Raw genomic sequence first — 27,313 nt, 5'->3', positions numbered from 1 at the left:
TCATTGCTGAGAATGCACGTCGCTCCTCCGAATTGAGTCCAGACGCTGACCTGGTTGCTTTTGGTAACCTTTAAATTATAACAGAAGAGGCAAAGCGTGATGGCAGTTTGTAATTATAAAATTGTTCATTTATTTGTAGTTCGCCTTTCTTGCCAAGCCCCAAGTCGCATTACAAAATATAAAAAATAGCGCTAGCAGCCGCCATGAGAAACCCAGTAAACAATTAGGATTAGGGTTGCAGAGTTAGAAACCAATACGAACTGCGCAAGACGAGATATGCTTTAAACAGTGTAGAAAGCAGATCGCAAAATGTATAAAATTGCGCAAACTGCGTAGATCGGGTAATACGTGTGATAGAAAGCTGATTAAAGAATTGCCGCTTCCGATTAAAACAATTTTTTTTTGTTCCTCTTAAAATAATTTGCCTTGTGCTTCTGCACTATGAAAGCAAGGTTTGTTCAAAGGGAAGCTTGCATTTTGTATAGAACTTAACTCGTGCTTTTAGCAGATTCCAGAAAAAGTTACTTTGGAAAAAGGAGCGTTTATATTGCAGAATGATTGACTGCAAGTCTGCTAAAATTTGCTCAGGAAATGGCCTTTACTGTTCATGGAAGCATCGTGTATTTCTTCCTCCTTTTATATGAAACATGGGGCATTAACACCCCTTCCTCTTGTGTGTTTAGGTATGATTTCTTAACAGCTAAAAATATCACAATTTGTTAACCATTAGACAGTCTAGGAAAAGGTTTTGCCAGTGTGTGGAATGCTGGAGCAGGCGGAGTGTCCAAGGTGCTTTAACAAACACTTTTATTTCCTTCCACCCCACCACCTTTGTCAATATTGCCTTTTGCACAATGTATATTAATCTTTCCCAGCCTGTGATAACCTGCTGAAAAATGGTCTCTGGTCTGTTTCATTGAGCGTTTTAACATTTTTGCACTTGGTGTTCTCCATCATCATCCGCTGCCCTGAGACTGGCATTTGTCAGGAAAGAACGGGGCAAATAAATAAATAAATAAATAAATAAATAAAGGTTGCTGCCATGTTTTGAACCAGTTTCTTCTTTTCATGACTGCAAATCCTACACTGCTGTTTCTGACGGCATCAGGAAACACAAAATGACTTCTCACTGCTCCTTTCCGTAGATTTAACCGCCATTGGCTATTCATCTGCCATTTCAGGTTTAAAAAGGGGGGGGGAATGAAGATTAATTTTTACTTGAAGCTATGAAGAGAAAAGTTGCCACATCTCTCACGCAATTCACTGATCTACTTGATAGCAGATAACTCAGTATCCGTTTCTCAGACATCTTAAGCAGTGCCCAATATGGATTTAGGAATGGACTTCTAAAGGTTGGAAAAGACTGGGATGGCCCAGTCTAGCCCGATCTCATCAGATCTGGGAAGTTAAGCAGGGTGGGCCCTGGATAGTACTTGGATGGGAGACCACCAAGGAAGTCCACGAGGCAGCCAATGGCCAACCACCCCTGTTCATCTCTTGCCTTGAGAACCCTTACGGAGTGGCCTTAAGTTGACTGCAGCTGGACTGCACTTTCCACACATAACTTAACCCCTCATTGGCAGTTTTATGCACCAGTAGAATCTCAGTCTTGGCCAGCGTGGTGCAGTGGTTAAAAGCAATGGTTTGGAGCGGTGGACTCTGATCTGGAGAACCGGGTTTGAGTCCCCACTCCTCCACATGCAGTCTGTTGGGTGACCCTGGGCTAGTCACAGCTCTCTTAGAGCTCTCTCAGCCCCACCTACCTCACAGGGTGTCTGATGTGGGAAGGGGAAGTGAAGGTGATTGTAAGCGGGTTTGATTCTTCCTTAAGTGGTAGAGAAAGTCGGCATATAAAAACCAACTCTTCTTCTTCTGCTTCCTCCTCCTGCCGCTTGCCCTTGAAATAAACTTCAGGATCAGAGAATGGTTCCCCCCCCCCCAGCTGCCTTTAAGGGGATCTGATTTTGAAATCAACAAATGTTGAGTTTAAATAAAAATCAGCATTAGTTAAGCTTCAGTGGCTGCTTCGCATTTCCACTCTCACTGAGCACCCCAAATTATAATCAAAGAAGTTTTCATTCAAAGGCTGCTAAAGAGACGTTGCACTGTTCAGGAGTCGGACTGTGTCTTTGTTTAGCAAACGCCTACTGCTTGTCGGCATCCTTGCAATATAAATCTTCCCTTTGATAAATATCAAGACATTGTCAGCCAGTGATTAGATCATAGGATTTGGCACGGGGAATCCTGGCTTAATTCCAGCCCCTGCCTTTCAGTCGGCACGGATTCCTTTTTACCCGTCTTTACAGAGTTATGTGAATCGCATACGTCCTGCAAACTAAATCTTTAGAAAATTCTAGACCATTAAAAGTTCAGTACTCAGTGAACTCTGAATCTGGAGCACCGGGTTCAATTCCCCACTCCACATGAGTGGTGGAGGCTAATCTGGTGAACTGGATTTGTGTCCCCACTCCTACACATGTAGCCAGCTGGGTGACCTTGGGCTAGTCACACTCTCTCAGCCCCACCTACCTCACAGGGTGTCTGTTGTGGGGAAGGGAAGGGGATTGTAAGCCGGTTTGATTCTTCCTTAAGTGGTAGAGAAAGTCGGCATATAAAAACCAACTCTCCTTCTCCTCTTCCTCCTTCTGTAATTAAACTAAAACTAGAACACACCAAATAAATATCTGGGAATGGAAGAGAGGGGGAAATATGCTCTCTGGAAATTATTATACAGCTCCCACCCCCCATTACATTTCAAAAGACTTTCAGGGGTGGGTTTCCAGTGCCTGCCCCCGGTATTCCTTGGAGGACTCCCATCCAAATGCTAGCTAGGGCCGACCCTGCTTGACTTCTGAGATCTGACGAGGTCAGGCTACCCTGGGGCTATCCAGGTCAGGGCACATTTCTGTAGACCCAGTAATTATACTGTTTCCTTCAAATCACCCTGAAAATTATCAACTATTAACCGTGAGGGAGCTCTTCCAGGCCATCTCTAGTGATGCTAGGCTGTAGAGGGCAAAAATGTTTTAGTGCTCTACAATTGTAGCACTCTGGGTAGATTGGTACAAATGTGTGTGTTAAGAGCCATCAAGTCGCTTATGATTCATGGTGACCCTACGAGTTAGTGTCCTCCAAAACATCCTATCCCAGGGGTCGGCAAACTCATTAGTCAAAAGAGCCAAATATCAACAGTACAACGATTGAGATTTCTTTTGAGAGCCAAATTTCTTAAACTTAAACTATATAGGTAGGTACACTGTTTATTAACAATAAACTTTAATTAAAGTTTTAAGTCTTACTTAAACTATAGGTACACTGAATAAAACTTGATATCATACTTAATAATGATCTTATTTATTGATAAAAATTAAATTGTAAGTCCCTGCCATTTCCCCCTCCCCATCCGGAGTCCTCGTCTGTAGGCCTGGTCTACCGCCATAAAAGCCTATTGGTAGACCTGGCCTCCGGCCGAGTCCCATTGGGAGGCCAGGTCTACCCATTGGCTTTCTTGGCAGTAGACCTGGCCTCCGGAGGCCCATAGAAGCCAATGGGTGGACCTGGCCTCTGAAGGGGGACTTTTTCCCCTCCTCGGTGTCCAGGTCTACCGCTAAGAAAGCCAGTGGGTAGACATGGCCTCTGAGGAGGGGAAAAAGTAAGTAAGGTATCCATAAAATTAAATCATGACAATGACTGACAAACACTTAATGTGAACAATGTGAGCAAACTTCTAGATTCACAGACGCAGTAAACACAGGAGAACATAAGAAAGGCCGTGCTGGATCAGACCAAGGCCCTTCCAGTCCAGCAGTCTGTTCCCACAGTGGCCAACCAGGTGCCTCCAGAAAGCCCACCAGCAAGACCAGTGCAGCATCATTGTCCTGCCTGCGTTCCATAGCACCTGATATAATAGGCCTGCTCCTCTGATCCTGGAGAGAATAGGCATGCATCATGACTAGTATCCATTTTGATTAGTAGCCATGGATAGCCCTCTCCTCCATGAACAGGTCCACTCCCCTCTTAAAGCCCTCCAGGTTGGCAGCCATCACCACCTCCTTGGGCAGGGAGTCCCACCATTTAACCACGCTTTGTGTGAAGAAATACTTCCTTTTATCAGTTTTGAATCTCCCACCCTCCATCTTCAGCAGACGACCCCGAGTTGTAGCATTACCTGTGTCCCGGGTCGGGGGCCCCACCCCTTGCCCTGGGGCTTTCCCGCCACCCTCCACCTACCAAACAAGCCCCTGTGCTGGCTCCAAAGTGTGCCTCTTCCCGGCTTACAGGGACCCGCAGGCCCAGAAGATAGGGGAACTGAGTCGGTGCCACAGACGATGGGGCGCCGTGGCCCAGCGCCGCTGCCGGGGACGCGCTGCCAAAGGAAGCCTGCCCCGCCCAACAGCTGATAGGCAGGCGGGCCCGGGCCAGGAACCGCCCAGCCGCCCGCCCAGCAATCGTGCGGTGGGAGGGGAGGCTTTAGCCTCCCAACCATTGAGGGAAAGGGGGACCCGGCCATTCTCCACGGCGGGGGGGGGGGAGACAGCGTGCCCGCTCGCCTGCTCTCTCGCGCTCACTCTCTCCCTCTCAGGCGCGCCGGCTCTGCAGCCCGGCTGCCGGCGCGAGCAGGCGCGAGAGCAGGGGCTCCAAACCAAGTTCGGAGAGCCGCACTCAAGGGGCCAAAGAGCCGCATGTGGCTCTCGAGCCACAGTTTGCTGACCCCTGTCCTATCCTTAACAGCTTTGCTCAGGTCTTGCAAACTGAGGGCCGTGGCTTCCTTTATAGAGTCAATCCATCTCTTGTTGGGTGTTCCTCTTTTCCTGCTGCCTTCAACTTTTCCTAGCATGACTGTCTTTTCCAGTGACTCTCGTCTTCTCATGATGTGACCAAAGTACAATAGCCTCAGTTTAGTCATGTTAGCTTCTAGGGTCTTGCTACAAATACCAACAGAAAGGCAACAGAAAACAACGATTTGGCTAATTTTCTGCGTATTCTGTTGAGGATTTTGGATTCTAGCATGTAACCACAAACTGTGTTGTATCATCTCCCAACTTCTGAGCACTGCTGCAGCTTTGAAAGCCAGCATGGTGTAGCGGTTAAAAGCGATGAACTCTAATCTGGTGAACTAGGCTAGTTTCCCCACTCCTCCACATGAGCGGCAGACTCTAATCTGGTGAACTGGGTTTCATTCCCCAGTCCTCCACATGAAGCCCACTGGGTGACATTGGGCAAGTCACAGTTCTCTCCGAACTCTCTCAGCCCCACCTACCGCACAAGGTGTCTGTTGTGGGGAGGGGAAGGGAAGGTGATTTTAAGCCACTTTGAGAGTCCTTAAAAGGTAAAGCAGGGTATAAAAAACCACCTCTTCTTCTTCTTCTGCAAAGGTATATTATGGCTTTTTGAAAGTATAATCGTTGAGCCTGATAGCATGATATGCGACTGCAGTAAACGGTTGCATAAGAGGCAGCTGTTTGGTCAACTTAACCCTTTGTCTGATTGCATCTTTTCGTGCGATTTATGAATTTGCACATTATTTTTGCCCTGACCTGGATGGGCCAGTCTAGACAGATCTCGGGAGCTAAGCAGGGTCAACCCTGGTTAGTGCTTGGATGGGAGACTACCAAGGAAGTCCAGGCTCACGGCACAGAGGCAGGCAATGACAAATCACTTTTGTTCATCTTTTGCCTTGAGCTGGACGGCCCAGGCTAGCCCGATCATGTCAGATCTCAAGAGCTAAGCAGGGTCAACCTTGGTTAGTACTTGGATGGGAGACCATCAAGGAATTCCAGGGTCATTACGCAGAGGCAGGCAATGGTAAACTGCCTCTGAACGTCTCTTTCCTCGCACACTTGGATGCAACTTGATGGTGCTTTCCACCCTCACGTTGTTTTTAGAAAAAGGTCCTTGGAACCATGTGATATGCCAATTCAAAACTCCATTAAACTGAGTTCTGAATCTTTGGAAATACAGTGCTATTAAAAATAAAGAACGGAGGGGCTGTGGCTCAGTGGCAGAGCATCTGCTTGGCATGCAGAAGGTCCCAGGTTCAATGTCCAGCATCTCCAGCTAAAGGGACCAGGCAGGTAGGTGATGTGAAAGACCCCTGCCTCAGGCCCTGGAGAGCCGCCTGTCAGAGTAGACAATACTGGCTTTGCTGGACCAAGGGTCTGATAGAGTATAAGGCAGCTTTATGTGTTCATGTGTCTGTTTTAAGAGTTCACCAGTTCACAACATGTTCTTAATCGGCCACGTAGCAAAGAGGAAAGCAGGGGGGGATACATATTTTAATAAATAAATGGGACTTATGGTAGAGACTTGTTTTCTTTGTTTTTAATGTCAGTGTTTTGAAGCTCCAGTTGTCCAAAGAGGCAGCCCACAACTGCTGGGTAGAATGTTTCTTTCCTCCCCTTTTCAATTTGCGAAGCTTGATTCGAGCGTTCTGCTGAGCTGCATGACTCACGCTGTGAAGCGGATGGGGCAGTAATGCAACCGCCGCATGCAGATGTTTTGCATCTGGCTTAGCTGTCTTTCGGCAACCGTCGTGGACACACCTAGACCAGTTTGCTCCGATGGGCTGAGCCAGAGACGCTAGTCGATTACATCAGCTGGCCTTTGGTTAAGGTTGCCTTCCAGGAGTCTGAAAACACTTCTGTTTTTCCGGGATTATTTCTGACGGCACCCAACGACGTGCCAAGAGCATGCACGGTGACTTATTGTATTCGAGTGTCTCCCTACTGGCTTTCAGTCCCATGTATTAAAGTCTTTTCTTTCACAGATGGTATTTACTATGTTTGCATAAGGATCATTTCGTTCCAGCTCACATTTTTTAATCTGTGTACTCTACGGGATTACATTGCGTCGACGACGTCTTCAGGCATAGCTCTGTGGGGATGATGACTTTTGTGCTTTGTGCTGGAGCCCAAAACTCCTTGTCAAGATTTCATCTTCGTTACAAGCGAAGGAACTTTCAAAGTTCTTTTATCTAAGTTTTTTAAAAAAAAAAATGCTCTGGCAACGAGGTTTTTAAAAGTGCGTGTATGTCAGTAAGCACAATAAAGTTGCTGTTAATTTTTGTAATGTCTGACAAGATTTGGAGGTTCTTGATCTTTTTCTTTGCAAGTCGTAGGCACCGCGCTGTACAATTTAATTAAAAATGGGGGTAGTAGTGTTTACTCAGCAAACATTTCACAGTTAATTATAGATTTGCCGGATGCAAAAAGCTTCATGTTTTGCCAGCTTTTGATGTAAAGCGAATTAATTAAGCGGCGTTGGCAAAGGCCTGCGTTCCCAACCCACCCTGTGGTAAAGCTGCCTTTCCAAACGCCATTTGCATTACCAGGGGTTTAAGAAAACAGGATCGTTTTCCAGGTTCTAAAACTCTAGGCTTCGGCTAGGCTGCCTCAGAATGAATGTCTGTTCTCACCACAGCCCTGATGGGCTGCAGCTAAATGCGGTAACCGGGAGCTGACCAGGATTGTGTCCTCGAAGTCTTTATAAGAGAGCCAGCGTGGTGTAGTGGTTAAGAGCAGTGGTTTGGAGTGGTGGACTCTGATCTAGAGAACCGGGTTTGATTCCCCACTCTTCCACATGAGCGTTGGAGGCTTACCTGGTGAACTGGATTTGTTTCCCCACACCTACGCATGAAGCCAGCTGGGTGACCTTGGGCTAGTCACAGCTCTCTTAGAGCTCTCTCAGCTCTGCCAACCTCACAGGGTGTCTGTTGTGGTGAAGGGAAGGTGATTGTAAGCGGTTTGATACTCCTTAAATACAGATATGTTGGACAAATTGCAATTGTGAACTCGGCCATCAAAATATGTAGATGGTAAGAGAGAAGTGCAAAAATTATTGGAAGCCTATTCTTTCTGTTTGCCAGACTATTTCTACTGGTTAGAAATTTATAAATTCACAAGACACAAGGGCGATACAATAGAATTATTGCAGAAGAACGAAAATGCCCATTTTGTCTGGATCAAGTCGACTCCCTAGCCCACATTGTTTTAGCATGTCCACAAAATAATACTGCACGAAATAAACATATCACTCCCTGGATAAAACAGCTAAAGACACTTTCTGAGAAGCGGATACTGCATTATCTACTTTCGAGTAGATCGGTCAATTGCGTGAGAGGTGTGGCAACTTTTCCCTTTATAGTGTCAAGGAAAAATTTAATTTCCTTTCCCCTTTTTTAAAAGTATGAAATGGTAGATGAATAGCCAATGGCTGTTAACTCTAGCGAAAGGAAGCCCATTTATGCAATTGTGAGTATCCACTGAAAGATCAGACCTCATTTTTATAATTAAAAGGTGCGGTATGCATGCTCAGGCGATTCAGCGAGGGGTTTTCCTTAATTTGTGTGTGGCATATCACGTTTTAGCCTTGCCGTTCTCTGAAATGGACTAAATTGTCTTTAATATCTTCCGTTGGAAGCCTGTGCGATGAGCGTGACGGCAAAACTGAATGAAATACCCTTCTTTTTTTCCTTCTTTTTTTCATTTGAAAAGTACTTTACTCGTTTGGCCAACTGGATAAGTAGATGGAGCTTAATTTTCAGAACAGCATAATTTACAGACCTGAGAGTCGGAGGACTTCGCTTCTAAATATAGAATCTTGTGGCTAAGGATCACATAAGTTCATCTCTCCTGCTACTGTTGAGCCTATAAATCGCACTGTGAATTTTTTCATCACTGCGAGCATTTATAAAATAACCTAGGAATGATAATTGATTACCGCCAAGTCTGTTTTTGCTTAGCAATTTGCTTTGCTAATTGGGGTGCACGAATGCACTGGGAATGAAAAGTTACATTCTTTATTCCCCCCCCCCTTTCCTTCCCCCAGACCTTCCTTTTTGACTGCCAAGAAATACAACATATGTGTTTAGTATTCATGCAGACGCACTGCCTTCTGAAATGCTTCCCAGGTTCTCCTCCCCCCCCAAGTAAAAAAAATTCCTCAATGCCCTACTTACTAGCTCGGTCCAGCAATAAATATTGGGTGTTGCAGCAACTCCGTTATGTAGGAGCGGAGCTTAAAATTCTTTCCCTTTTTTTTCTTGGCTAAGCTGATAAATTTCCCATTGCCTTTAAAAGATGACAATAATTGCAGTTATATTCCAGTTCTGGCATGAAAGGATGTAGTTATTTCTAATGCAAATACGTTGTTGTTCCAGCAGTGTTTTTTGGCGGGCGTGGATCTAGGTTATAGCCTTTAATTTTGTTGTTCTGTTGGTGTATTAGGTGAGAGCCAGCGTGATGTAGTGGTTAAAGTGTAGGGCTAGGATCTGGGAAACCCAGGTTCAAATCCCCACTTTTCCATGGAAACTTCCTGGGTGACCTTAGGCCAGTCACACCTACTCAGCCTTGACCCTGGAAAGTATTTGGATGGGAGACCTCCAAGGAATACCAGGGGCATGACGCAGAGGCAGGCAATGGCAAACCACCTCCCAATGCCTCGAAAACCCTACGGGGTCACCATAAGTCAACTGTGACTTGACAGCAATAAAAAGTGTGCTGGTGTATTTGTTATATAGTTATTTAATTCATTTGTACCCTGCCTTTCTCCCCAGCGGGGACCCAAGGTGGCATACATCATTCTCCCCTCGTCCATAGGTGATATGATAACCATCTTCAAATTCTTGAAGGGCTGTCATATAGAGGATGGTGCTGAGTTGTTTCGGTTGCCCCAGAAGATCGGACCAGAAATTGAAATTGGGTTGAAATTAAATCAAAAGAGTTTCCATCGAAACATGGAACCAATGAGTTGAAATTAAATTAAAAGAGTTTCCATCTGAACATTAGGAAGAATTTTCTAACAGTAAGAGGCTGGTGGAACAGGCTTCCTCGGGAGGTGGCAAGCACTCCTTCCCTGGAGGTTTTAAAGCAGAGGCTAGATGGCCATCTGTCAGCAATGCTGATTCTATGACCTTAGGCAGTTAATGAGAGGGAGGGCATCTTGACCATCTTCTGGGCAAGGAGTAGGGGTTACTGGGGGTGTGGGAGGAGGTAGATGTGAATTTCCTGCATTGTGCAGGGAGCTAGACTAGATGACCTTGGTGCCTTCCACTCTATGATTCGAAGTAGTTTAGGCTGAAAGAGTGTGACTGCCCCAAGGTCACCCATCGAGCTTCCATGGCACAAGTGGGAATTCGAACCCGGGCTTCCCAGGCTACTAGTCTGACACTTTTAACCACTACCCCACGCTGACTGTACACTTAAACGGGCTCTGTGCTTCAGCACAGCGACATGTGCCAGTCACGATGAAATATATCTCTGCTCGCATCTGGCTTCGCAAACAAGATCTAACCCAACGATGCCGACCCTTTCTGTTTCACAGTCGGCACACGCAGACACATCCCACTCCGGGGTTCCTAATTTAGCAACAGCTGTAAAAATATGCGCGGCAGAACAGGTTCGGCATGTCGGGCACACTTCCAGGGTCAGGGTGTTTTTAAGTAAATGGACTTGTGGGGATTTGAGGACAACATTAAGTTACAGGAGCCGTTACCTTTTTTTTTTGCAAGCGTTTAAAGGAACGCTGAACTGCAAAAGAGATACGTTTTAAACACAAACGCTTGCTTTCAAAGAATTCCCTGTGGTTATTCAAAGAATAGTATCTGATCAGGAGCCAGCGCTGTGGCAGACTGGAATCTGGGGGACCCAGGTTCAGGTCTCCACTCTGCCATGGAAACTCACAGGGTGACCCTGGGCCAGTCACACGCTCTCAGCTTAACCTACCTTACAGTGCTGAAATAAATAGGACGAAACACTTTTTTTAACATCTTAGTGATAAAGGATGCTCTAACGATATTTGTAGAGAGCCAGCTTGGGGTAGTGGTTAAGAGTGGCAGGCTCTAATCTGGAGAACCGGGTTCGATTCCCCACTCGTCCACATGAAGCCTGCTGGTGACCTTGGGCCAGTCACAGTTCTCTCCGAACTCTCTCAGCCCGTGCGGAGGCAGGCAAGGGCCAACCACTTCTGAATAACTCTTGCCTTGAAAACCCTACATCAACACCATAAGTCAGATGCGACTTGACGGCACTTTCTGCCCACCAACAACGATATTTATCTTGGCCTCTTGTTGCCATTGGGAGCCCCGTGGCACAGAGTGGTAAAGCTGCAGTACTGCAGTCAAAAGCTCTACTCACGACCGGAGTTCGATCCCGACGGAAGTTGGTTTCAGGTAGCCGGCTCAAGGTCAACTCAGCCTTCCATCCTTCCGAGGTCAGTAAAATGAGTACCCAGCTTGCTGGGGGTAAAGTATAGATGACTGGGGAAGGCAACGGCAAACCACCCCAAAAACACAGTCTGCCTAGTAAACATTGGAATGTGATGTCACCCCATGGGTGACTACCTTTAACTTTTTTTATTGTTGCCATCAGAGAAAAACGGATGTTTATATTGTGGGTGTAGCAAGATTTGAGACTAGGAACACCCTTAATATTGACAGATTTCCAAGGTATAAGTTTTCGAGAGCCAGCGATGTAAAAAGATTATAAAATCACTGCATGCAGTACGTGAAGTTTAATTTATGTTGTGGTTCAGTATGTTTGGGTCGAAAAGATATGGCAAAGAAATCGGATGGTTTTGTTTTTTTAATGCAGTGGACTTTGCGCACTTTAAATGCAGTGGACTTTGCTCATCGTGGAGGTTCTCTGTTGCTGACCCCAGATCTTTCAACAAGAAAGGGTTTGAACTATGTCGTCAGCTTTTGAATTTACAGATGGTCTGCTTTTAGGGAAACGGCAATGTATTTAAAATTGAGTGACTGGATACTGGATTTGAAAAAAATGAATAAGATCCAGGAGAGCCCTGCTGGATCTGACCAGTGGTCCATCTATTCCAGCATCCTGTCTCACCCAGTAGCCAGCCAGGCTAAGAAAACCTTTACAGGGTACTCAGAAACTTCAGACTACTTCCTAGAGGCACCTGTGTGAACAGATTGCTGGACTTGATGGGCCTCGGTAGGGCTCTTCTTACGTTCTTGACTTCTTCCAGTATTGGTTCGTGTGTCCAAGTTAACTGTGTGTATTCTGTATTCTGCATTTATCTTCAACTGTATTCTGGATCCAGCAGTTAATTTCTTGGGAAACGTGACCATTTCTGTCTTCATAAGGAACCGCTCTGTCAGTGAAGCAGCTTTTAAAAGTAGCGGCAAACATAGACGTTTGTTGTTATTAGAAGGACACGGAGCACATAGTGAAGTCCTCGCACCCGAACGTTGCTCATTTTGATAGCTGCCATTCTGGGGTGGGGTGGAGGATTCTGTGTCTCCTGACCTTTGAAGAGACGCTCCCAATGCCCTAGCAAGCCGGCGGCTAAAAGACCAGAGAAGGGAAGTTATGCTGAGATACTTAACTTTAAAGAACGTTAACTTGTCACGGCTGCTTTGATCATTCTCCCTCTTCCCCCCGATAAAATTCAGACGAAAAGCTCCAGGCTGCAGCATCAAAACAATGTACTGTGTTCATCTTCTTTTTTGTGTGTGTGCGTGTAACAGATACGTTCACTTCTATACATTAAAAAAAAATCTGCTAGCGAGAACTAATTAGGAATGGCATGAGTGTCTAAAAATGAAGGTCAGACAGGGAAGATGTGCCCTGTGACAGATGTTTGTTTAGTATTCATCTTTTTGTTCTGTCCTTTCATATACAGATAGCAGTACAATGTGTAACTACACACACACACACACACATATATAGTTCATGATGGGTAGCCGTATTAGTCTGTCACTACCAGTAGAAAAGAGCAAGAGTCCAGCAGCACCTTAAAGACTAACAACATTTCTGACAGGGTAGGAGTTTTCGTGAGCCACAGCTCACTTCTTCAGATGCATCTAGAATGTGAGTCCATCGATCCTTAAGTAGAGAAGAGTAAATTTCTTCTCTGCTTAAGGATAGATAGACTCACATTCTAGCTGTAACTGAAGAAATAAGCTGTGGCTCATGAAAGCTCCGACCCTGCCAGAAATTTTGTTAGTCTTTAAGGTGCTACTGGACTCTGGCTCTTTTCTAACACATATATAGCTATAGATTTTTTTTTGGCCGTCAAGTCACCACTTACTTGTGGTGACCCCATAGGAGTTTCAAGACAAGAGACCAACAGGTGGTTTGCCATTCCCCGCCTCCGTGTAGCAACCCTGTACTTCAGGGGCATCGAACTCAATTGTCATGAAGGCCAGAGATTACATAAATGCCACTTGGTTGGGCTGGGCCGGGCCATGCCTCGCCAGCCCGGATCAGGACTGGGGGGGTGGCCACCTCAGTTGGCTCGAGGGCCGGATAAGAGCTCTTAAGGGGCCGGATCTGGCCCGCGGGCCTTACGTTTGACACCCCTGCTGTACTTTTTTGGTGGCCTCCCATCCGGTTACTAACCAGGACCGACTCTGCTTAGCTTCCGAGATCTAAACAGTAGATCCAAGGTGGGAATGAAGGTACTAAAAATATCACATGCAAAAGCATACAGTGTAGTACCTCTTATAAAAAAATACTGTTAAATAAAATTATGGATTTCTAAAGTCAGTCTCTTTAAATTAGAAGAAGAGTTGGTTTTTATATGCCGACTTTCTCTACCACTTAAGGGAGACTCAAACTGGCTTATAATCACCTTCCCTTCCCCTCCCCACAACAGACACCCTGTGAGGTAGGTGGGGCTGACAGAGCTCTAAGAGAACTGTAACTTGCCCAAGGTCAACCAGCTGGCTTCGTGTGTAGGAGTGGGGAAACAAATCCAGTTCACCAGATTATCCTCCGCCGCTCATGTGGAGGAGTGGGGAATCAAACCCGGTTCTCCAGACCAGAGAAACAAAATACGGGTTGTAAATTCACCAGGTAAAGTTCCAACATAAACATATGCTTAAAGAGAATTCAACACATTCAAATTATAAATAAGTCAAACAAATTCAAGTTACAAGTTGATACAATCCATAATTGTATTTAGTAGTATATTTTGATAAGAGGTACTACTGTATGCTTTAGCTTCCGAAATCTGGCAAGATTGGGCGGGTCTTGGACCGTCCAGGTCAGGGCATATACACCTTCGTTAGTCCTTATCCTTGAAAACCCTACCGGGCTGTCATAAATCGGCTGCAACTCTGCGGCACTTTACACACATACACACAGGATATCCTTAGCATTTTGAATTGCTGTTAGGTTGACTTGGAAGAATTTTCTAACAGAGCGGTTCCTCAGTGGAACTGGCTTCCTCAGGAGGTGTTAAGCTCTCCTTCCTTGGAGGTTTTTAAGCAAAGTCTAGATGGCCATCTGTCAGCAATGCTGATTCTATGACCTTAGGCAGATCATGAGAGTGAGGGCACCTTGGCCATCTTCTGGGCATGGAGTAGGGGTCACTGGGGTGTATGGGGAGGTAGTTGTGAATTTCTTGCATTGTGCAGGGGGTTGGACTAGATGACCCTGGTGGTCCCTTCCAACTCTATGATTCTATGATCAATTACAGTTCCCCCATCTTTAAAAAACTGTTCTGATTTGCCAGCCAAGGTCGGTTGTTTCCAGTCCCGTTCAAAGGTTGTTATGGCTTTTCAATGGAAAATTTAAAACAAACAAACAACCACCCTTCTGCTTCTTTAGAGGAGTTAAAACTATGACACATTCAGCAGAGAATCCCTGTCTGTCAACAGAATTCAATATCACTAAAGGCACCAGACAAGGATGTCCAGTTTCTCCACTTCTTTTTGATTTGTCAATGGAGGTTCTCGCAAATTATATAAGAAATGATCCAAATATTAAAGGTCTCACAGTAGGAAATGAAGAACACAAAATTAAAAGCTATGCTGATGATGTTGTGTTAATATGTCAAAACCCAAAACAAACTCTTCCATATGTTCATTACCATATCATGGAATTTGCAAAGTACTCCGGCTATAAATTGAACAAAGCAATGACAAAAACTTTGACTTTTAATACTACAAACAACGAAGACAATCATATTAAAGAAATTACCGGATGTCAAATAACAAAGGAGTCAGTCAAATATTTGGGTGTCAGCATATCATCACAAAACAAGACACTTCTAAGATCAAACTATTTGAAAACCTGGGGAGAAATAGAAAGGGACCTAAGCTCATGGTCCAAAATGAATATTTCCTGGTTGGGAAGGATATCGGTGATAAAGATGAATGTACTTCCAAGACTAAACTTTTTATTTCAGTTTCTTCCGATTTATTTACCAGACAGAATAATAGAAAATTGGCAAAAACAAATCAATCGTTTTGTGTGGAATGCGAAAAAGCCAAGAATTAGATTCAAAGTCTTGCAAGACGAAAAGAAAAGAGGTGGATTAGCATTACCCAATCTCAAACTATATTATCATGCTGCCTGTCTAACTTGGATTGCAGAATGGATAAAATATCCCAAAAATAGACACGTCATTCTAGAACGAGCAGACTTTGGGCAAGGATTTCATAGAGTTTTGTGGGACCCATCAACTACAATCCAAATGGATAAAGTATTAGAAGATTGTGATATCAAGATGGCGATATTGAAAATTTGGAAAAGTATAAAAAAATCAGTCCCTCTCCACCATCTATAATGTCTCCAATTGAAGCTTATCATGACAACGTCAAACTGAAAACGGCTGTTCACTTTACTTACAACGATATGATAGAGCCTACAGGAGAAATTAAAAGTTTAAATAAACTTCAAGAAAATTTTCAAAAGCTAAACTGGCTGACTACCTTCAACTGAGGTCCAATTTACAAAAAGATTGTCTTTACCCTCGACCATTTCAAGAATTGACAGAATTTGAATTGACGATATCTAAGAATGATACTCATTTATTAGGAAAAATTTACAAACTCCTCTTGAAATATGATACAGAAGAAGAACAAGTGAAAACCAATATGATCAAGTGGATGCAAAATTTCGGTGAAATGATCACTATGGAATCATGGGAAAAACTCTGTACTTCCGAATTGAAATATACCGTGTGCCAAGAAGTGAAAGAAAATTGGTATAAAACATTCTACAGATGGTACTTGACTCCAAACATGATTTCACAGATGACTTCCTCTGGAAAGAAAGGCGTTTGCTGGAAATGTCAAGATACGGATGGTTCCTACTTTCATGTTTGGTGGACATGTCCCAAATTACAAATGTTCTGGAAAAAGATCCATCAAGAACTACAGACAATAACAAAAACGAAGATAACACTAGACCCTAAATACTATTTGCTTAGTATGGTCCCATCAAATTTGCCTTTGAGATTTCATGATGTTTTTAAGCATGCCACAACGGCAGCCAGAACGGTTCTGGCAAGAACTTGGAAGCAAATGCAAATACCTGAAATAGAAGATTGGAAAGAAAAATTGCTAGACTACGCCACTATGGCCAAAATGACTTTTATGCTGAATCCTAATTATAATGAACTTAGAGAACAATTTGATGAAAAGTGAGAATCATTTTACACTTATATGACCTCTAGTTAATCAAATGAATGACATATATTGAATAGTACTAAAATGAGTAACAGGCAATGTGTTATTTAATATGCTCCAGCTATTTGTTAAGTAATTTCTGGGCTTTCAAACACTATATTTTTAATGTGTAACAGTTAGAAAGTTTGAATGATTTTTATATTTTTATAATCACTTTTTAGACAAACTATATCGCATTTGATCAGTATTTAGGCTTGTTATATGTCACTGTACTCGACTAAGTATATTTCTCAACTGAAATTGTCATATTTTTTTTGTATACCAAACGGTTTACCCTTCCCTTTTTTCCTTTTTGTATCCCTTTAATTATAAAAAAAAAAAAAAAAAAAAAGAATCCCTGTAGAATCCTTTGCAGGTTTTGCAAAATCCTCCGGGAACTACATATAAGGGACTCTTAAAAGAGAAGACAATGCTGCCGTCCGGCATCAAAATATTTTAGGAGGCCCCGAGCGATTTTTGCAGAAGTGCTTTCTTTTCCAAGAATGGTCTTTTTCCCTAGCTGCCCCAATCCCTCTCTCAATCTGTGATGCTCAGGCAATAGTTTTTGATGCTGCCTTGGGCTTCGCCTGGAGTTTCTTCTAGTTCAAGTCAAGTCAAGTTTATTGTATAAGGCCATAGGCCATTACAATCTAAAACAATATAGTAACAGGTTAAAATTGGCAGAATGAGAATATTTAAAAGAATACAAAAATTAAAAAATACGCCCAGTCGAGACTAACCAACTTTGACACCCTTTATTGTTTGCTTTTCCCTAGTTTTCTTGGCTGCCAGACCATACAGTGCCAATCTTTTGGAAATATACAGGTCCCTATCTGACAACAAATTAATCTGTCAGCATCAGATGATAATTGTGACCCTAAAAGAATGTTTGCTAGAAACTTGTCCCAGGGCTCAGTATATAAAGGGCAGGGCAGGACATAATGGGAGAGATCTTCTACTGAAGCCCCGCATAAACAAATGCGTTGAGCCAGTGGTATTTTTAAAAAAACGGTCTGCAAGGATATCCATGGGCATGGTTTGAAAATGTAACGATGTGAGGGCTGCTCTGAGGCTGTATGTTGTAATGTCTGCCAAATATGAGGCTCTGAAATGGTCTTTTTTATTCAGTTTAAACCATGGGGCGAATTTTGTATGGGCAACTAGATGGTTATCGATTAAAGCATCTTCTTTATAAATCCAACCTCGTAGTTCTGAATTGCTCCCTGCATATCATCTGGAATGGAAAAATGGGAGATGATATTACCAAGGTATTTGTTTCTTCTAGTTAATAAACCAAAACTTGTGCTGTATAATGGGAACCCAAAAGAAAACAACAGCAACTATGGCCAAACCTGAATCACAATACTATGTTAATTTTCTTTAGCTTAACCACTGTATATAACATGTACGGTATACAAATACTGTATGTTTATTACTGCATAAATAGATAACTAATAACACACTCTAGTGCCAATAATTATAACCAAATGCCAATAATATACAAAGTGTATAAGATAGAAAGTCCAACTGGTAAAGTCTAAAATAAAAGTTGGAAAGTCAGCGCCTCCAACCTACTGGACTCTTCGATGAAACTCCGATGTATGACGGAAGGCTATAACATCTGAATTCCTTCCATTAGAAGTAATAAACATACAGAATTTGTATACCGTACACTTTATATATAGTGGTTAAGCTAAAGGAAATTTACATAGTATTGTGATTCAGGTCTGGCTATAGTTGCTGGTGTTTTCTTTAGAGTTTCTTCTAGGGCAAGGGTGTCAAACATAAGGCCCGCGGGCCGGATCCGGCCCCTTGAGAGCTTTTATCTGGTCCACAAGCCAGCCAGGAGGCCACCCCCCCTCCCCCAATCCTAAGGTTTCAGTGATTTGCCTGTGTCTTCTATAAAGTTTGTATCTCTGGTAGCTGGCACTAAATTTAATGGTACACATGGACTGGCCAAGTGACATTTATGTCCTGTCCGGCCCTCATAACAAATGAGTTTGGCACCCTGGCCTAGAGTTTGTTCCACGGTGTCCTGTTGTGGGGAGGGGAAGGCAAGGTGATTGTAGGCCGCTTTGATTCTCCTTAAAAGGTAGAAAAAAATGGCATATAAAAAACAACTCTTCTGAAGATTTCCTCTCCTCCACTATTGCCTATACCCATATAACTCAGGTATTTGGGGGGGTCACCATTTTTCCTAAGGGTTGACTCTTTCTATACAAGGGGGGGAGGCATTATCTTAAGGGGTGATTTTAAACCATTTGTTCCACTGGAGAACCTCAATTGTTGAGACTCCCATTTTCTACATTTTGTATATGCCGGTATGTTGAAATTATTGGACACCCCCCCCCCCTGTTATTTTAGCTGTTGATTTTTGTATTTTGTATTTACTGTTTTAATTTGGGTACCATCATTTATCTCCTAGGTTGTTGTGACTAGATTTTTGTAGCTTATTGTTATATTAGTTCTTGTTTTGCTTTGTAGTTAGATATTGTCATTTGTTCTTTTTAGACAGTTGGGTGTAGTTAGATAGTTTATTCCTTGTTGTATTTATTAGCATATAATCCCCTTTACTTGGGTTATGCATTTATTTGCCTTAAACAGCTTCCCAGTTAACCATTTGTATTCCCTTTTTTGGTTTAATAAATAAATTAAAATTAATAAATGAATAATAAAAAGTAAACGCCACTCCTTCCCATCGTGCCCTCAGCTCCACTGATTCCTGCCCCTTGTGCAAGGAATCCCTTTGTCACTGGGGCCACTGCGCTAGTGTAAAGCCACAATCCTGCCGTATGGTATTCTGCCAGCGGGAATTGGATTTGTCTGTCTGGTCCTTGCATGTCTAACGTCATCAGAAGTCGGGGTGGCCCAGTCATTTCTGTCTTGTGCCCTCGGAAGGGAAAAAGAGATTCTGGCAATCGCTGTGCTGGACGAAGCTACAAAGCTGAGCGGTCAATCCGTTCCCTCTTGAAGACTTGGAAAAAAAATACCTTTTGCTCACATGTTGGAATTTGCCTGCGCCGCCTCTGGAGTCTTGCCAGTTTGCCAACTGTAGCTTTGAAGAGTTTGGGCCTGGGCAGTCTTCGCCAGGCTATTTTTAGTAGCGAGGGAGAAATGGTATCCGAAAATAGCTGGGTACTTTCTTTGCCAGATAGTGGTTTTTGGCATTGTGGAGGATGCTTTTCTCTCTCTCCCCCCCGCCACCGCTGGCTACATTCTGTGTACAAGCAAGGCCATTCATGCCTTAATGGCTGAGGTTCTGCAAATCGAATTCGGGGACGGGTGTGGGGTGGGGAGTGTAAATTCACAGCTCATAGCTGAGAACCGAGTGAGTAATTGGGTGGGTCTCTGCATAGCTGCCTGCTGCCACGTCCAGCTTTTGTGCGACTCGGGGCAGAATGCTTTCCTTTCTCATCTGACGCTGGCTAATTTGGCAATGCTTTTTCCTACCCTTTTTCTGTTTTTTCCACTTTGTGTGTGTGTGCGTGTTCCTTGAGCCATTTCGCTGCTTAGCTTAACACCCAAACACATGAAGCGGTCTTATACAGAATCAGACCCTCGGTCCATCAAAGTCAGTATTGTCTACTCAGACCGGCAGCGGCTCTCCAGGGTCTCAGGCAGGGGTCTTTCACATCACCTTCCTGCCTGATCCCTTTAACTGGAGATGCTGGGGATTGAACCTGGGACCTTCTGCATGCCAAGCAGATGCCCTACCACTGAGCCACGGCCCCTCTTGTCTGGCACCCTATTCTATGATTTGCCTGCTACTGTAGATGAACTAGAGGCAATTGTTACGAGGACTGAATATGATGTTAATGCCACTTGGTCGGACAGGGCCATGCCTCGCCAGCCCAGATTGGGGGGGGGGTGTGGCTGGCTCATGGGCCGGATTAAAGCTCTCAAGGGGTTAGATCAGGCCCGCAGGTCTTATGTTTGACACCCCTAGACTAGAGTGTTTGCCTCCCATCAGCCGTAGCATAAGAACATAAGAAAGGCCCTGCTGGATCAGACCAAGGTCCATCAAGTCCAGCAGTCTGTTCACACAGTGGCCAACCAGATGCCTCTAGGAAGCCCCCAAACAAGACGACTGCAGCAGCATTGTCCTGCCTGTCTTCCACAGCACCTCATATAATAGGCATGCTCCTCTGATACTGCAGAGAATAGGCATGCATCATGACTGGTATTCATTTTGACTAGTAGCCATGGATAGCCCTCTCCTCTGTGAACATGACCACTCCCTTCTTCAAGCCTTCCAAGTTGGCAGGTATCACCACATCCTGGGGCGGGGAGTTCCACAATTTAACTATGCGTTGTGTGAAGAAATACTTCCTTTTATCAGATTAGGATCTCTCGCCCTCCAGCTTCAGCTGATGACCCCACGTTCTGGTATGATGAGAGAGGGAGAAAAGCTTCTCCCTGTCCCTTCTCTCCATACCATGCATAATTTTATTGACCTCTATCATGTCTCCCCTTAACTGCCTTCTTTCCAAGCTAAACAACCCTAAGCGCATCTTTGGTTGTGTCTTTAGTTGCCCTTTGCCAAGGCTCAAGCACCGTTCTGGCAGCTTCAAAAAAGGGTCCCGCCTGCCAAAAAAGGGTCTTTGCAGCACCCCAAAACACTCGTGAAATTTCTTCCTGCGGAGCTACTTACTTTTTGTGCAGGGATGCTGCCGAGTAGGTGTTCTGTCTCGTGTCGGACGATTATGGTTTTCCTCTGGGTTTATAGAACATCTTGCAGCTGAGGGAGTATGCTTTACAAATGTGCAAATGCGTCTGCTGGGTTAAGGAAAAAATAGAGGGCCACATGGTCTTGTGGGGGGCGGGGGTTGAGGAGGTTGTTTTTGCTGGAATTGTTTGAGCTGGCTACTTGAGAGCCAGCATGGTGTAGTGGTTAAGAGCAGTGGTTTGGAGCGGTGGAGTCTGACCTGGAGAACCAGGTTTGAATCCCCACTCCTCCTCATGAGCGGCGGAGGCTAATCTGGTGAACCGGGTTTGTTTCCCCACTCCTCCTCATGAGCGGCAGACTCTAATCTGGAGAACCGGTTTTCAATCCCCACTCCTCATGAGTGGCGGAGGCTAATCTGATGAACCGGGTTTGTTTCCCCACTCCTCCCCATGAGCGGCAGACTCGATTCCCTCATAAAGTCAGTTGGGTGACCTTGGGCTAGTCACAGTTCTCTTAGAGCTCTCTCAGCCCCACCTACCTCACAGGGTGTCTGTTGTGGGGAGGGGAACAGACACCCTGTGAGGTAGGTGGGGCTGAGAGACTCTTAAGAGCTGGGACTCGCCCAAGGTCCCCCAGCTGGCTTCGTGTGCAGAAGTGAAGCTGAGAGAATGTGACTTGCCCAAGGTCACCAAGCTGGCTTCGAGTGTAGGAGTGGGGAAACAAAACCAGTTCACCAGATTAGCGTCTGCTGCTCATGTGGAGGAGTGGGGAATCAAACCCGGTTCTCCAGATCAGAGTCCACCTCTCCAAACCACCGCTGTTGACCAGTACACCATGCTGGCTCTTTTTGCACTGGAACTATGCATCTCTTTAAAACAAGCAATTGTTTTTCCTAGCTTGCTTTTTTTTTTAAAAAAAATCCTTGTTTGTATGTCTTGCTTCTTCCCTTATCTGGGCCACTGGAAACCATCTTATTTTAATTAAGATGTGACGGCTGTGATTTTATTGCAAGTCTTACAGCGTTACATTTCAAGACAACCCTGGAAGTTACATGGCGAGGTTTGCAGGGAACTCGGGAGAATTGACAAGAATGTTTCCGTATTGGTTCTTGTTCCCTGTCACTGCCCGTGGGTCTCTAACTTGTGTCTGCACCTCTCTTTCTCTCCCCCTCTCTCCATTGTGTCTAATGGAGCTTCAAATTAACATAGTCTTTTTGTGTACCTGGTGGCGGGCACGCATCATAAAAGAAGTTGGCACAACTTTGGAAACAGTCTTCTAAATGCGAAACAGTCTTCTAAATGTGGCAGAACCATTTTTTGCTTACTTACCAAAGTCCGATTCCCACTTTCCATCAGAGAATTTCTTGTTTTGGTTGCAGAGGTTGGAGACCTTCGAGAGCTGCAGACGTTGGACATTTCAGCCAACCATTTGATAACGTTGCCCGAGAAGCTGCACATGTGCCTCTCTCTTCAATACTTGACAGCTGACCGGAACCATCTGTGGTGCGTCCCTCGCCACCTCTGCCAACTCCCCAGTCTCAATGAGCTCTCCATGGCTGGAAACCGTCTGGCCTTCTTGCCACTGGGTGAGTAAGTCACCTTTGTTAATATAGGGAGCAATGCGGGACTTCGTTCTTGTTCTAAAGTTGTTCCAAGGTCTGTTTTTTCTTTGGATCAGTCAGTATTCCTAAATCTCCGCCTGCAATGACGATGTTCTTAAGAAGAAGAGTTGTTTTTATTTACTGACTTTCTCTACCTTTTTTTAAAAAGGAGAATCAAATTGGCTTATGATCACCTTCCCTTCCTCTCCCCACAACAGACACCTTGTAAGGTATGTGGGGCTGAGAGAGTTAGGAGAGAACTGTGACTAGCCCAAGGTCACCCAGCTGGCTTCATGGGAGGGGTGCAGAAACCAACCTGGTTCACCAGATTAGAGTCACCGTGGCGAGTAGCCATTGCTGGACCTTTCCTCCACTAATCTGGCTAATCTCTTTTAAAAGCCACTGATGCTCACAAACATCACTAAATCCACTGTGACACCTGCTCCTTGTCCAGAAGATGGCAAAAATACCTCCAGGATCCCTGGCCAATCTGGTCTGGAGGAAAATTGCTTGCTTCCTAACCCCCAAAGTGGCAATTGGCATTACCCTGGGCATATAAGAAAGGGCTACGTCCCCCCCTCCAAGTTGTCTTATTATGGGAGAAGGATGTGTGTGTGTGTTAAGTGCCGTCAAGTTGCTTCCGACTCATGGCGACCCTATGAATGAAAGTCCTCCAAAATGTCCTATCTGACAGCCTTGCACAGATCTTGCAAATTGAGGGCTGTGGCTTCCTTTATTGAGTCAGCCCATCTCTTGTTGGGTCTTCCTCTTTTCCTGCTGCCCTCCACTTTTCCTAGCATGACTGTCTTTTCCAGTGACTGTTGTTGTCTCATGATGTGACCAAAATACGATAGCCTCAGTTTAGTCATTTTAGCTTCTAGGGTCAGTTCAGGCTTGATTTGATCTATAACCCTCTGATTTGTTTTTTGGCAGTCCACGGTATCCGTAACACTCTCCTCCAACACCACATTTCAGAGGAATCTATTTTCTTCCTATCAGCTTTCTTCACTGTCCAGCTTTCACACCCATACATAGTAATAGGGAATACGATGGCATGAATTAATCTAGTCTTGGTGGCCAGTGACACATCCTTACACTTCAAAATCTTTTCTAGCTCCTTCATGGCTGCCCTTCCTAGTCTCAATCTCCTTCTGATTTCTTGGCTGCAGTCTCCCTTTTGGTTGATGGTGGAGCCAAGGAATAGAAAGTCTTCAACAGGGAGAGGGATATACTGCCTTAAAAAACATGTGTTGTGCGAACAGTTCGGCAACCCCATTAAAAAAAAATTTCGGGTGACTGAAAGGTTCTGTTGAGCTTTCTCTGGAGAGACTGTCCTGACTTCTCCCAAAATAAAATCAACATTCTGCGCGGCCTTGGGTTTCAGCCGTCTAGCCTGGTGACCAGGCTCCATGAAAGCTCTCTTTTTTTTGCCCTTGTATAGGAGAGGCTTCTTCACAGACGGCTTTGACCATAGCTTGGTTGAAATGGTCATTGGTATGCACACAAGCTGTCTTTCCACATGTTTGCAGTTTGAGTTCCGCAAGGCAGGTCATAATGATAGATCTACATTTTAAAAAGTCAACCAACATGTTAAAAGGGGGGAGAAGCCTTAAAATTAGATCTGGTGGCTTTTGGATCGACAATAAATGCCCTGATTTGAGGCGAATAAATAGATTCATCTGTTTCGACTAAGGCACATATTTTAATATAATGTATAATTACACCCACGCACCGTTTTTTTATGGCTGTTGACAGCATCTCTTGATGTAGCAATCAGTTTCTTGGCCTTCAATGAGCTGGTTTTAAATCATAGTCTGATTAGCGCTTTGCACCTTTTCGCATAGCCGTGTTGAGAACACAGGTTAGGCCGGAGGCAGATGGTAGTAGAAGGGAGTTCAAAAGAGGTATCAAGATTAAAACTGTGGTAGAATGAAAAGGCCAGGAGGACACCCAGGATGTGGTGGTGGCTGCCAATGTGGAAGGCTTGAAGAGGGGAGTGGACATGTTCATGTGGGAGAGGGCAATTCATGGCTACTAGTGAAAATGGAATCTAGTCATGATGCATGCCTATTCTCTCCAGGATCAGAGGAGCATGCCCATTATATTAGGTGCTGTGGAACACAGGCAGGATAATGCTGCTGCAGTTGTCTTGTTTGTGGGCTTCCTGGAGGCACCTGGTTGGCCACTGTGTGAACAGACTGCTGGACTTGATGGGCCTTGGTCTGATCCAGCATGGCCTTTCTTATGTTCTTATGAGCATGCCCATTATATTAGGTGCTGTGGAACACAGGCAGGATAATGCTGCTGCAGTTGTCTTGTTTGTGGGCTTCCTGGAGGCACCTGGTTGGCCACTGTGTGAACAGACTGCTGGACTTGATGGACCTTGGTCTGGTCCGGCATGGCCTTTCTTATGACACATAATGGAATAGTCCATTACGATTATGATTGTAGACATTATCTGCTTTTAGTGCATTGTCTTTACCTTGTAATTCGGCTTTTTGCATTGTTTGTTTACCTCCCTTAGTTTGTTTTCTGCATTGTTCCCTGGCACCTAAGGAATTAGAACCCACTGTACCTCTTCAGACTGCAGGTGATAGGTCTTAAAAATATTTTTTAAAAAAATAGCCCCCCAGGGAGAATAAGTTCTAGAAGCAGAGTCAGCTTTGGAACAATCCAAATTATTTCTCTGTTTCAGCATAGGCGAGCATGTAGTGGTTAAGCACAGTGTAGTGGTTAAGGTGTCAGACTAGGACCTGGGAAATCCAGGTTTGAATCCCCATTCTGCTATGGAAACTTGCTGGGTGACCTTGGGCCAGTCACACACTCGCAGCCCTGACCCTGGCGGAGGCAAACCACCCCCAGCCTCTCTTGCCTTGAAAACCTTACAAGGTCGCCATAAGTCAGCTGTGACTTGACAGCAGAAAAACAAACAAAAAACAACTCATCCACATTATTAAAAAGGAAAACTCAGCTAGAGTAGTTGCTTCTCTTGATCACAGGGCAAATTGCTGTTTTAATAGGTTTGTTCAGAAAGCAGATTCAAGCAGGGCACAAGGAAGGGGCAACTATTCATGAAGGAAAGCCGATGCTGTTCGAGTGGCTCTTCTTGTACATTTCTCTTGAATAGCTGCCAGTATGTAATGCCAGATGCCACTGTTGGCCAAGGCTAGGGTGATGAGAAGGCAGCAGAAGAAGGCAAGGATAAACACTTATGCCGGGCCTCTGAATCTGCAGGCCATATAGCATTAAGAAAGCCGGTCTAAAACAAAGAATCAGGCTCCTGAGGCGTCTTACCAGCTGTTTATCCGATAGAGAAGAGTGCAGTTTTTGTCAACGAAAGCAGGGCTGCGACGCTTAATGTATTAAGCAGTTAAACTGTTTTTTTAAATGTCCAGTCACTTTAAAAAGGTGTTCCCGGTTCACTGGCCAGAACTCTTTAGAATTAACTGCAAAGACTTGCTAAAGGTGGCATGCCATTATCAGGTGTTCTCTTGGGTGAGACCGAGCAGAATAAAGAGAAGCAAACACACAGTAAAGAGAGGTGCAGACACACGCATGCACCTTTTGGGTGTACTGTTGGTCAGATGTAAAGTTTTGATCGATTGATTAAAACTCGTGAATTGGTTCAGCTTACGGGGTTTGTTTGTTTTTTAATTGGTCAATAGCTTTTCAGGAAACGAACACAAAGCCAAATGAAAATGTGGTGCTTCTGAGGCTCTGGTTGTGAAAAATCGTTGGGTTGGATTCTGACTAAATTGGCAGTGTCTGCTGATTTCCCTGTCCTGCTGAAGTTGCTCACTGTTGTCATTTCTCAGGGGTCTCCTGTTTTCCAGGAGCAGCATTTTCTGGAGACAAGTGGGGGGGGGGGAATGGAGCAGTAAAGTTTGATTTTGGCATTGGGAAATTTAGAATCATAGAGCTGGAAGGGGCCATTCAGGCCATGTAGCCTAACCCCCTTCTCAGTGCATCCCTGACAAGCATTCGTCCAGCCTTTGCTTGAAGACTGCCGGTGAGGGGGAGCTCACCACCTCCCTAGGCAGCCCATTCCACTGCTGAACTACTGTCACTGTGAACAGTTTTTTCCTAATATCCAGACGGTACCTTTCCGCCGGCAATTAAACCCATTATTGTGAGTCCTCTCCTCTGCAGCCAACAGGAACAGCTCCCTGCCCTCCTCTAAGTGACAGCCCTTTAAATACTTAAAGAGAGCAATCAACCTCCTCTTTTCTAGACTGAACATTCCCAAGTTCAGCTGATCTAGTAGCCCCCATGTGTGATAAAAAGGGGGGAGGGTTATCCTCTCACAGGGTATACCTCACCCGTTTGTTCGCTTTCACAACAGAGTTAAAGAACATCACGAGAGAGACACAAGTGTGCCTGTTCCATCTTCAGCCATGTGGAATGCATATGCCCTTGCCTTGAGGTTAAAACATGGAGGGGGTGGGAGGAGAAGAACTGGGGGGGGCTGTTAAGGGCGCCAAAGCAGTTGGTCATTTGTGGCAGCGGGGCTGTGTTTGATCTTTCGCTCTGGAAAGAGGAGAGTGGAGAGCACTCATTAAAAGCCACATGAAAACGGGCTTTGTAGTTTCAGATGGACAGCTTCCTCGCTGTACAAAGGCCAGAAGGGAATGCT

At 44.6% G+C, this 27,313-nt stretch overlaps 1 protein-coding gene across 1 annotated transcript in view; it reads left to right on the top strand.

Moving 5' to 3' along the window:
• Positions 1 to 27,313, top strand: part of LRRC28 (leucine rich repeat containing 28) — a 48,297-nt gene that overhangs the window by 12,126 nt on the left and 8,858 nt on the right. The window contains exon 5 of the mRNA XM_056865879.1: positions 22,459 to 22,665. Within this exon, the coding sequence (XP_056721857.1) occupies positions 22,459 to 22,665 (207 nt within the window). The remainder of the gene's footprint in view (positions 1 to 22,458; positions 22,666 to 27,313) is intronic.

The sequence above is a fragment of the Euleptes europaea genome, chromosome 20 (assembly GCF_029931775.1).
Source record: "Euleptes europaea isolate rEulEur1 chromosome 20, rEulEur1.hap1, whole genome shotgun sequence".
In the NCBI taxonomy this organism is placed as follows: Eukaryota; Metazoa; Chordata; class Lepidosauria; order Squamata; family Sphaerodactylidae; genus Euleptes; species Euleptes europaea.
Note: the sequence above shows the minus strand (reverse complement) of the source record. Positions and strands in the feature narration are given on the sequence as shown.